This window comes from Gobius niger, assembly GCF_951799975.1.
Source record: "Gobius niger genome assembly, chromosome: 21".
NCBI classification, from domain to species: domain Eukaryota; kingdom Metazoa; phylum Chordata; class Actinopteri; order Gobiiformes; family Gobiidae; genus Gobius; species Gobius niger.
In genome coordinates this window covers 18,284,255-18,295,866 of record NC_136872.1, presented here as the reverse complement: position 1 = coordinate 18,295,866, position 11,612 = coordinate 18,284,255, and the positions used below count along the sequence as shown (strand labels likewise).

The 11,612-nt window shown below is 41.6% G+C and overlaps 1 protein-coding gene across 1 annotated transcript; it reads right to left on the bottom strand.

Moving 5' to 3' along the window:
* Positions 1 to 342: 342 nt before the first annotated feature.
* On the bottom strand, positions 343 to 5,724 carry LOC306980632 (E3 ubiquitin-protein ligase TRIM39-like; the record flags this gene model as incomplete). Its single annotated transcript, XM_079580058.1, has 7 exons — positions 5,073 to 5,724; positions 3,808 to 3,903; positions 3,488 to 3,721; positions 3,267 to 3,414; positions 3,160 to 3,186; positions 2,508 to 2,683; positions 343 to 714 (listed from the first exon to the last, which is right to left on the bottom strand). Exons 1-7 carry the CDS (start codon positions 5,661 to 5,663, stop codon positions 343 to 345), a joined length of 1,644 nt encoding a protein of 547 aa, XP_079436184.1. The 5' UTR covers positions 5,664 to 5,724.
* Positions 5,725 to 11,612: the final 5,888 nt, after the last annotated feature.

Below are 11,612 nucleotides of genomic sequence, written 5' to 3'. Positions count from 1 at the left end.
AGGAATTTGGGTAAAACTGGAGATGAACTGGAGAAAATTATGTTCAGGCGGGGTTTACGAGGTTTAATACGCTTCATTCTCCCTGAACCACTCTTTCACAATATGAACCTGTTGAATCCTGGCATTGTCATCTTGGAATATGCCATCAGGGAAGAGGAAAACCATTGCTGGAATAACCTGGTCACTCAGGATGTTCAGCTGATCTCATAGTGTTGCTGAACCTAGACCTGACCAACTGGAGAAACCCCAGGTCAGAACAGTTAGTTAAAGCTATGCAGCGACTTTTTTATAATGGTCAGGCAGTGTCTTACAAAATGCAGCTTCCATAAACATATCTATCTCTCATGTCTCGGCGTTAACAGGCATGACAATCAAAGGAGCTACGTTCTTCCCCTCGTCACAGACCCCGGGGCTGAAGAACGGAAAGACCCTCTGTGTGAACGCGCAGCCCGTGAAGCTGTAGATGTGCGCTTTGGTCTCGGCGTCGTAGAAGGACACCGTTCCCCCGTCGTAATCCGTGAACACCCCGACCACGCGCGGTCTGTCCCGGGGCTGGAGCAGGACGGAGGGCGAGTCCAGGGCGCGGTACTCGTCTCCTCCCCTCAGGCGCACCGTCCAGAACCCGTTCTCCGGCTTCGACGTGATCATGCCCTTCCTGTTCACGGACTCCAGCACCACGCCGAGGTCCCAGTACGTCTTCGAGCCAACGGCGACCTGAGAAGGGTTAGAAAACGTAAGGTTGGTGCAAAACAGCTGAAACAAACATCCAGTAGTTTCACTTCCTGATTTAGATCTCCGTATAAGTCCCTCTCTAGCCCCTTCCTCTTTCTCCCCTTCACTGTGCAGCTGTTTTGCTGGCTCTGGAAGCTCCTGGCTTCTATGGACTTCCCTTTAAACCTTCTTGCCCTTCTTTAGTCATTATTGAACACAGGCGTTTCATTCTGGCCTCCACATGTTTGTCTCAACCTCCTAAACCCCCACCTGAACCGAGCACATTCTCCCCAGTGTGGCTTTACCCAAATCTAAAAACTTCTTGAAAAAAGCCCTCAAAATAGCGGCAAACATAAGGATGAAAACTCAGAGTAAAGTGGAAAATCAGTGACAGAAACGTGTGAGAAAAGCAACAATAACACACTGATATGATGAAAAAGTGATCATAAAGTGACAAAAAAGTGACGGAAAAAGTGACAAAAAAGTGACGAAAAAATGATGAAAAAGTCATGAAAAAGTGACAAAAAGTGACAAAAAAGTGACAAAAATGTGACGAAAAAGTGACAAAAAAGGGACGAAAAAATGATGAAAAAGTCATGAAAAAGTGAGAAAAAGTGACAAAAAAATGATGAAAAGTCATGAAAAAATGATGAAAAAGTCATGAAAAAATGATGAAAAAGTCATGAAAAAATGATGAAAAAGTCATGAAAAAGTGACAAAAAGTGACAAAAAAGTGACAAAAAAGTGACAAAAAAGTGACAAAAAAGTGACGAAAAAGTGTTAAATTTGCAAATGAATATCAAAAGATTCCCTCATGTTACCTTCGTGTGTGGCTTTAAAAATCGTATTCATGCTTTAAACCTAATGTTTTCTTTCTGAAGACATCGTGTCACTTGGTTAATGTAAGTTCTCAAAATAGCGGCAAAAATAAGGATGAAAACGCAGAGTAAAGTGGAAAATCAGCGACAGAAACGTGCACGAAAAGCAACAATAACACACTATAAAAGCACCAAAAAATCACAACTGAAGAGTGACAAAATGGTGCTGAAAAAGTGATGAGAACACGACAAAAATCCGTCAAAAAGCACAGAAAATGCAACTAAAATATGACGAAAATATGACAATAAAGCTTCAAGAATGGGACAAAAACGTGGCGAAATTTAAATTACCATCAGCTTTGTCGGTCTTAGCTTTCAAATGCGGTGTTGCACTGGCCTATAGAGTTCGGGAATGTGATGTCATATCGCTAAGCATTATGGGATTAGCAGCAATTGTAAACTAATGCCGATTTTAAAAGTTCAAATACTGGAGTTATTGTTCACATTACAACACTTGGACACCACAGTGTGTTAGACGTATTTACCAACAGTAATTCAGTTGTTAAACGGCTTTTTTTCTCCACTTTTTGTACTGTTTTTAGCTAATGTTAGTCAATGGAGGTGTATGCTAACAGCTGCAAAGATGGCGGATCTCCATGGTAACTGTGGAACTTCCCGAACTCTGTCGGCTGCAAGCTACAGTCGAGAAGCTTTAAGATTTGGGTTTAGCCTTTTAGTATTTCAAATTGTATTTTTGCCCTGTTCTAACTACAGGATCTGGCTCCGAAAACCCAGCCAAATTGCTAGCATGAACGAGCTTCAGCTGTCCTCAGTCCATTCTGGATTTTACAGTCGATGCTAAGAACAGCCTCTGGGGAAGATTCATGGCTTACTCAAAGAAACGCGAGCGGGTCGAAACTACTAAACTAAACTAATTTTAATGCTGAAACACAATACTTTGATGCAGTGACCTCTGACCTGGAAGTAGAAGCGTCCCGATATGAAGCCCCTCTTGGCCAGGACACAGATGACGGGGTCGAACCTCTGGGGGTTGTCGGGGACGACGTGCAGCAGCTCGCCCCGTCCCGCCTGCTTCCCGTCCGGGGAGAGCACGATGTTCGGGTGCGCCGTGTCCGGGTCTAAAACCACGTCCACTGAAAGAAAGACGGACAGAAAATCAATTATCGTACATTAATCAAGTGACACGATGTCTTCAACAGGAAACATCAGACATAATCTTTTTTTATCACTTTTTCATCACTTTTTCTTCACTTTTTCTCCACTTTTTTGTCACTTCTTCGTAACTTTTTTCATCACTTTTTCATCACTTTTTCTTCACTTTTTTGCTACTTTTTCATCACTTTTTCTTCACTTTTTCTTCACTTTTTCTCCACTTTTTCGTCACTTTTTTGTCATTTTTCTTCAGTTTTTTGTCACTTTTTCGTCACATTTTTGTCATTTTTTTTGTCATTTTTTCTTCACTTTTTTATCACTTTTCTTCACTTTTTTGTCACTTTTTCATAATTTTTGTCACTTTTTCATCACTTTTTTGTCACAGGAGCTTTCAGATTCGGGTAAAGCTGAACTGGAGAAAATGCACTTGGTTAAGAGGTTAAAGTTTAGAACATACCTGCATATTTTTTCAGCATTTTCATTTCTGTAAAAGAAGATAAGAGAAGCACACATTTAACACTAGCTTTGGTTCATTACAGCGACCGCAATATGAAAGAGTGTTGCCTTTGTTCTTGAGAGTGTCCATCTGTTTGTCCAAAGTGTCCTGTAGTTTAGACAGAGCAGATCTCATTGTCCCCACACACAGCTCTGAGTGGAGACTGATCTCAGACCAGTCTTTGGAGGCAGGAGGACTGGTAACCGACGGCAACCTCTGTGATAAAGAGCACAAATATGAACCTATGAAAGCCCTAGCAACCATTTTTTTTTGTCAAAGCCTCATTTACCTGTAGAAGGTGCAGATGGTCTTCAGTGCTTTTTAACTCCTCGAGCTCCTTGTTCCTGGACTCCAGCTGCTGGACCTCCTCCCTCAGATCCTGGATCAGTTTAGCAGCTCTGATCTCCGCCGCTTCCTGCTCCTTCAGCACCTCGTCGTTCACTTCACGTTGTCTTCCTTGAATGGAGTCCGTGAGGGATGAAAACAGATTGTTGCCGACTTTCAACTCCGTCTCCGCACTTTCCTACGATGGACAAAGAAACAACTGTATGTATCTTTACGCAAACATGAGTCAAAGGTCAACATACAGATGTGGACTTACAGACGCACCTTACCAAGCTGTAGACAGTTCGAGATCTCCACTTCCTTCTTTAGCCTGTCCTCAATCATGTTTTTGAATGCGGCCTCAGTGTTCACTATTTGATCCTACAAGAGACAAAACATGTAGATTCAGTCAGTTGTTTTTCAGCAGAGGCTAAATAGTAGAAACAGTCTATTCCTGTAAGATTTCCATTGTGAGAATAAATGACTTTAAAGGCCCTTTTCGTGATTATCATACAAACAATAAAAGAGGAAGCCACTAAGTTAAAAGGTTAGTTGTCGTCCAAACTCTTTTATAACTTCCCTAACATATTTGTAGCACTACAAAACGTTTATAACTTGCAGGGTCACTTTTCAGGGTCACTGTCACAGGAATGCCAGACAAACTCTCCTGCAAGTTCGTAAAATTGATAACAATGTTTTGTATTTAGATGCACAGTGTTTTCCAACAGACTAAAGGAGGAAAACACAGATTAGAGTAAAAAAAAAGTAAACTATAGAGTCTTTATCACCGATAGTGGACATGATGAGGAATAATAATCGAACCTCAAAATCCCTTTCCATAAATGGCAGATGTGGCTCGGTGTGATTTACCTACGTCAAGGGTCCCCAACTAAATCTGTTTATTGCACTCAGCCGTGTAAAACATTGGCACAACTTGCTTATTTAACCTCTTAACCCCTGCCTTAACCCAGTGTATTTTCTCCAGTTCATCTTTACCCAAATCTAGTTGACAGCCGATATAGACCAGTGTTACGCCTCATTTGAAAGCTAAGACCTACAAAACTTTTTGTGACATATTTTTCATTTTTGTCACTTCTTTTTTGTCGCTTTTTCGTCATTTTTTCATCATTTTTTCGTCACTTTTTCGTTAGTTTTTCATCGCTTTTTTGTCACTCTTTCATCACTTTTTTCTCATATTCGTGTTGCTCTTTTGTTGCATTTTGATCCTTGTTTTCATTTCATTTTTGTTGCTATTTCCACACTCTTTTTCAGGAAGCTTTCAGATTTGGGTAAAGCCGAACTTGAGAAAATGTGCTGTATTCAGGTGGGTGTTATGAGGTTAATAAGTGATGTAATCCACACTGAGTTACTGTTACTGCAAAATGAATCATAACAATGCCTTTTTTTTTTTTTTACTTTATATTTGGTTCACTAGACTAGAATATCTTTAAAGTAACATTGCTCTAACTTGAGTAAATATTTTGTCTGCTCTGGTCAAATCTGGTAGTTTAGTTCAGCGTCCTGGTCCCAGATGATCTCCTTGTGCTCACCTTCCTGTGCCTGCTCTCCTCCTCTACGCTCACAGTCTTGTGGTTCTTATGCTCCGTCTCGACGCAGAACTGACAAACGCACTTCTGCTCGTCTCTGCAGAACATCTCCAGCAGACGGCCGTGCTTCTCACACAGCCTCTCCTGCAGGTCTCCCACCGGGTCGATCAGCTTGTGCACTCTCAGCGAGGACACTTTCCGGTGCGGCTCCAGGTGCATGGGGCAGTAGGACGTCAGGCAAACCAGGCAGGACTTCTGGGCTTTGACCTGGAGCGACCCGGCGGAGCAGACGTCGCAGGTCACTTCCCCGGGGAGGACGGCGCTGAGCGGGGCGGCCGTCTCGCACACGATCACGCTTCTGAACGAGTCGGCCAGCTCTTTGAACGCCACGTTGATGCTGATTTCGGGGAGAGGGGAGAAGGTCCTGGCGCAGGTGGGGCACCGGCTGGCGTCGTCGCACTCGGCCCAGGCTGTTTGGAGGCAGGTCTGGCAGAAGTTGTGTCCGCACGGCGTGGTGACCGGGTCGGTGAAGATCAGGGAGCACAGGGGGCACTGGAGCTGCTTCTCTGGGAGCGTGGGGCCCGTGGACGCCATGGTCTGCAAAAAACAATCACCAAAAAAAGATATCAGAATCCAAAGAAGGAAATTGTTTGAATTACAGGAGGGCATTAAGAGTCATTACATTTATTATTCATTAAGGCGAGACACTGCAGGTGAATAGGGAAAAAATTTCAATTTACAGATATCAATTTGAAACTGTTGCTGTAGATCACTGGCATAAATGTGAGATAAAAATACACTGCAAGTTTTCTGTCATTTTATCTTTTCATATAAGAACAAGGTGTTTTATGCCTAAAAATGCCCCAAATTTCCCATCTTTTCGGCGACGAGATCTGAATAATGGATAGAGCTACATTTTATTGGTAAATGAGCTACCAAGACTTTTTCAGAGGGGATTTTGGATTTCTTGTTTAGTTTTAAAATAAGCTGTTTTTTAGTGGAAGAATTTGTAAAAATGTAATTTTCGCCTTATTTTTTGACATTCAAAACTCAATAAATGGGGCTAGGAGTTAGATATTAAAAAATCCCTCTGAAAAAATCTTCCATATATTGTTCAGTCCAAGGCTGGAAAATGTGAAGTGTTTAGGTCCGACTGACGTGGACATAGTGTCGCCACAATGACAGAAAAATGTGTTTTGAGAAAAAGGCCCTTGAAATTGCATTGTCCCATATAAGTCTATGGGGGAACATTGAATCAGCGCAATATTTAAACATGTTTTTGTGAAGATTAGGCATATTTTCTGTTTCCGGGTGAAAGCTTATATGTTCAGAGACCAAAAATTAGTTTTGCCTGTAGTCTCTCCCCTTAAAAAGTAATTAAAAAGCATAACATTTGATTCCAACTGGCATTAAATCAAATAATGAGAAAATAATGAAATGTGCTTGACTATTTTGCTGTTTTTACTGCATAAGTTTGTAGAAAATACATAATGGTCTTGAACAAATAGAGCAGTATTGGATGGAATTGTCTTTTTTTTGTTGCTGAAAAGTTTCCCATTGTGTCTGATTACAAATTCCCTCTTTCTTCTGTTTGATGTTTCAATGAAATGAAATGTGCACAGGGTTCTTAATAATAAAATAAATTTAGTATTTGGGCATCAAAATGGCATGAAAAAGCATTAACATGGCTGACTCTTACCTGTATAAACCCTGATATAATAAAATACATATCTAAATCTAAAGTAATAACCTAAAATCAAGCAACAAAGTTTGCCCCAGGGCAGCTATGGCTATAGCTTACCACCCCCGAGTATGCATCATCATCGCGATTATTATTAGACAACATAAAGTCTGGCATGTTTTAATTATAGGGAGGAAAGTAAAAGACAAAACATGTACTTACTTTAAAAATGAACAACACTTTTTAGATGCTTCTCAAAGTACATTAACCTACTACTTATTAACTGTACGTGCCTCCCTTAATGCGCTTCAAGCACCCACAGCTGCCTTAGGGCGGAATGGCAGAAACATGGCAGCCAATCCGTGCCTACATGACCCCTTTGATCCTCACGACAACAACAGGCCACTGTTTTTCCATACTGAGATATGTTCTTCCCTGAGCTTAGACGAGTTGATGCATAACTGTCTGGTCTTTATGCGTGCGCTCAGTCACGCAAAAAGAGCAAAGATGTTGTTAGCATTTAGCCTCTCCTCCTCTCCTCTATGGGGCCAAACAGGGGTGAAGTTAGAAGCGACCAAGCCCTTCCACGTTTCCCATACTTAAATATGGTTACATGAGTAGTTACAAGATCCAAGTATAGTCACACAAAATGAAACATTTAAAAGGGGGGGGGGATTAAAAGGGGAACTATATTAAGGCGTAATAACACCTTAGGAGCACTTCGACATTCATGCAGTAATAATATCTTTACTGCAAACAGGGGAATTGTGAAAGAGCTTGGTTGCTTCTAAATTCACCCCCGTAAAGGAGAGGAGGAGAGGCTTAATGCTAAAATCACCCCCGGTCTTGTTGTGTGACTGAGCACACGCGTAAAGACCAGACAGGTACGCATCAACTCGTCTAAGCTCAGGTAAGAGCATATCTCAGTGTGGCCTGTTCCTTTAAGCTCACGCAAAAGCAATTTACTCCACTTGACCAAACCTGGCTCAAGATCTGGCAATGGTTTAACTCAGGCGATGCAGAAGAACGAGTCAAACACAGAGCTCAGAGTATCCTCAAGTGTTTGGCCCAAGGACACAGTGACAGTCAGTGTGCAATGCAATAGTAGAGCGGATCGAACCACAAAACCTGCAGGTACAGGAGCATTCACACGGACAGGCTTAGAATTGAATAGAATAGAATAGAATAGAATAGAATAGAATAGAATAGAATAGAATAGAATAGAATAGAAACACTTTATTGTCTACCATGCACAATGATGGCAGAAATGTGCCTTTGGCTCGCTCATACATTCTAATACATTTGTCCGGCAATGTACATCATGAAATCAGTTCATTATAAAATCAGTTCACTGCAGACACAGCAGCAGCAGGTACACTTCATTAAGGAAAGGAAAAAGGAACAGACTGGCTGAACGACATTAATACTTACAACTTATTCAGCTCCTTGATGGCAAAGGGAACAAAAGAATTCCTGTACACATTTTTCTTGGCACAAGGAAGTCTGTATCTCTGCCCGGATGGAAGGAGCTCAAAGTGATGGGACAATGGGTGGCGTCATCGATCTTACAGACACAACGCACTGCTTTGCTATAATGCTGAGATAAACTGGTTTGTTCTTGGCCTGTTATTTTACTGCCCTGTTTAACAACTCTGCCAAGTTTAGCTTCAGATACCTTCAGATCACAAAGCTTCACGGTTCATTTCTGTATGATGGAGATTTTCCCAATAAACCTGCATCTCTTTTCAAACCAGTTTTGCATCTTCGACCGTGATTTACTCTCAGTCCATGTGACACTTTAACCTGCTGAAAACACACGGGCGTTTCTCGTGCATGGGCCAGATTGCACAACCGGGCCCGGCCTCGAACGTAGCGCAATTCCCAGTAGATTAGGAAGCCGAATAAAGCCTTTCTTAACCTGGATTCCGAGGAAAGCTGCAATTCTACCGCTTCTGGCAATTGATTTCTATATATTTTTCCATAGCAGCTTTTCTAAGTGGTCATTCAGGTTGCAAGATCCTGACTTTCAAGCCTCATACACCCATCGCATTAGTCACCACCGAGTAAACAGGCACGCCTCATAATTACTCCAATGGCATCCTTCACACAACCATATTTTCCACTCATCCGTCTTCTCCTTCTTTTGCAAAGGGGCGTGGGCGGTCCTACCTTCTCTGGGAAGTCTCATGCCCAGTATGCAGCCATCAGGAAGCTACGACCTGCCACAAATGCATTCAACACTAGCTACATGATTACAAAGTGATGAGGTTGCAATATCTCCACTTCTTGCATTGTAAAGTTTACTGTGAGTAAATCATTCATGAGAACTCATTGTTAAAGTGGTGAGAGGAGTTAAACAAACAGCTGGGACTTTTAGCTAATTTAATAATCCATAAATGGGTTTGTAGAATATGCATAGACTCCCATGTTCTGTGAGATGATGTTTTATCTCTTGGAAAAAGCAAGAATTCACGATGTCTTCAAGGAGTTTTAGTTCAGACTGGTTTTGAAAGTGTTCAGCACAATCGTAGCCTTAAAGTTGCAGATTTGAAAACACAAAATAGGAGAGGATCTAGCTACACCTTATACCACAAGTATTACCTAGTGTAACCCTTTAAAATCTCCGCTAATCTGCCTAATCTGAGCCGGTATGAGTGCAGTGAAAGGCTGGTACTCACGGTGGCGGAGGCAGGTGGGTCACACGGTGCAGCAGGTGACGCCTTATGAATGAACACATTACGGAGTGTGAGCTGCGACGCAGGGAAATGAAACGTCAACACAGTTATTCATCAGCCCGGGCCCTCCCTCCGCTCAGCTGGTGAAACTGTTTAAGTACACGCAGGCTGTTGTTTTTTCCACTGGGGATGTGATGGAAAAACAATTGCTTACTGTTTTAGCTTGAATTGGCAGGGGAAATATTGTGTTATAATGGTTTAACAAAGTGTCTCAATAATGAATGACGATTTCAAGACAAAAATCCCGTTAATATCACATTAGGAAATAGAATAGTGTAAATTCTGACTCATTCAGGTAGTTACGGTAATGCAGTAGGTTTAGAAATAAATAATGACAAATGTTGCCTGTACTTTACCTTCTGTATTGAAACACAAAGTAGGAAGTGGAAATAATGACTTCCTTTTAAAAAGTCTGTTCCTCAACACCAGGGTCGTCTATGTCTTTAAAGTAATAGATTTATACTTTATTTCTGTGATTATTTATCATTGAACAAGTTAAATAACCAGTTCAACTAAACCTAAAATTCGATATATTGAGGAAGGAAACTATCACGATAAAAGATGTAATTGATGACATTAGACATTAAACCTTAAAGACAGTATAGATTTGTTCAAAAAGTGCTTAATCTTAAAATATAAACATGAAATACAGTGAGACACAATTTACTTTGGGTGAAAAGTTAAAGGGACTATACAGAGTTTAAAAATGTTAAAACTAAGTATTTTCCTCCCCCTACATGAGCCCAGACCCGTTCACCACAACTGCCTCTAAAATCCTGCACTGTCACTCAAAAAGTTGTTACTTCGGGTCCAAAGTGCTGTCAGGCACGAGCTTAATGTAGAAGCTGCAGCTACACATATGACCTGAGGTGGCAGCAGTGAGTATAAAATGGCCAACTTGCATCTAGCCCCTTTAAGAATTACACTAGAAACATTAAAATAATATACAGTGCATTAATATTGAGCCCAAAACTACCTTGTTAATCTGTCATTTATTGAACGATAAGTCAATATATAAATTATCCTGACAGCTCTATAGTCCCGGGTTCGACTCCCGGACTGTGCTGGCTTTTCTGTGTGGAGTTTGCACGTTTCTCGACCCGGGTCTGGAGGGGTTTTCTCAACTCCGGTTTCCCCCATCAATGGGGACAGAATAAAGTTCACCTTAAAGGGGCTAGATGCAAGTTAACCATTTTGTGCTCACTACTGCCACCTCAGGTCTTATGCGTAACTGCAGCTTCTATATTAAGTTCGTGCATGACGGCACTTCGGACCCGAAGGAACACCTTTTTGAGTGACAGTGCAGGATTTTACAGGCAGTTGGTCAACGGGTCTGGGCTCATTCTACACATTACCACATTAGGCTGGAACATGTAGGGGGAGGAAAATACTTAGTTTTTACATTTTTAAACTCTGTATAGTCCCTTAAAAGCAGGACTAAGTAACTTGTTTACCTTCATGAATCCTTTCCTAGTCCCTCTGGGGGTAATACAAGTGTTAATGGGATGACTGGGGGGTTTCTCTCTCTTCTCCCCCTGGTGCCTCTGGCCAGAAAACCACAATTGTAGCTTTCCCTGCTCCGACCCAGAGGCGCAATAAACACTAATGGAATCACGAATAAGAAGCTAACAGGCTAACGGGCAAAGCTACGGGCTAGCACCACTTAAACAGTATTTACAGCCAAGTTTAAAAAATATCTCCATTGTGTATTTGGATGTACAATATCCCTCTCACGGACAATTAATGAGTAAAAAAATGCAACATGCTACGACACCTGCAGTGGCGCTGTCTAGTTACTGTCTTGTTAACCGCCCTGAAGCACTGTATTTACCACAATAGCACTATTTTGGGGCTATGTTGTTGATATATAATAAGTTAAATGATAGTGGAGTTGAAAGAGTGGAAAAGTATAGTGTGTCAGTGGGTGTGTGCAGGAATGCTGCGGCTCTGCATAGTATTAACAATGCATCAGGGCACAGCCAGTAAGTAGCATTGATTTGGAGTAAACGTGTTGGCAGCACAGACCTTTTAGGGAAGAAAGAATGAGGTTAGGCACACGACACAAGTGGGAGTGGAGAGTTATCTGCAGGTCGTCATGTGTGGCAAGTGTAAAGTGCACTTGTACAC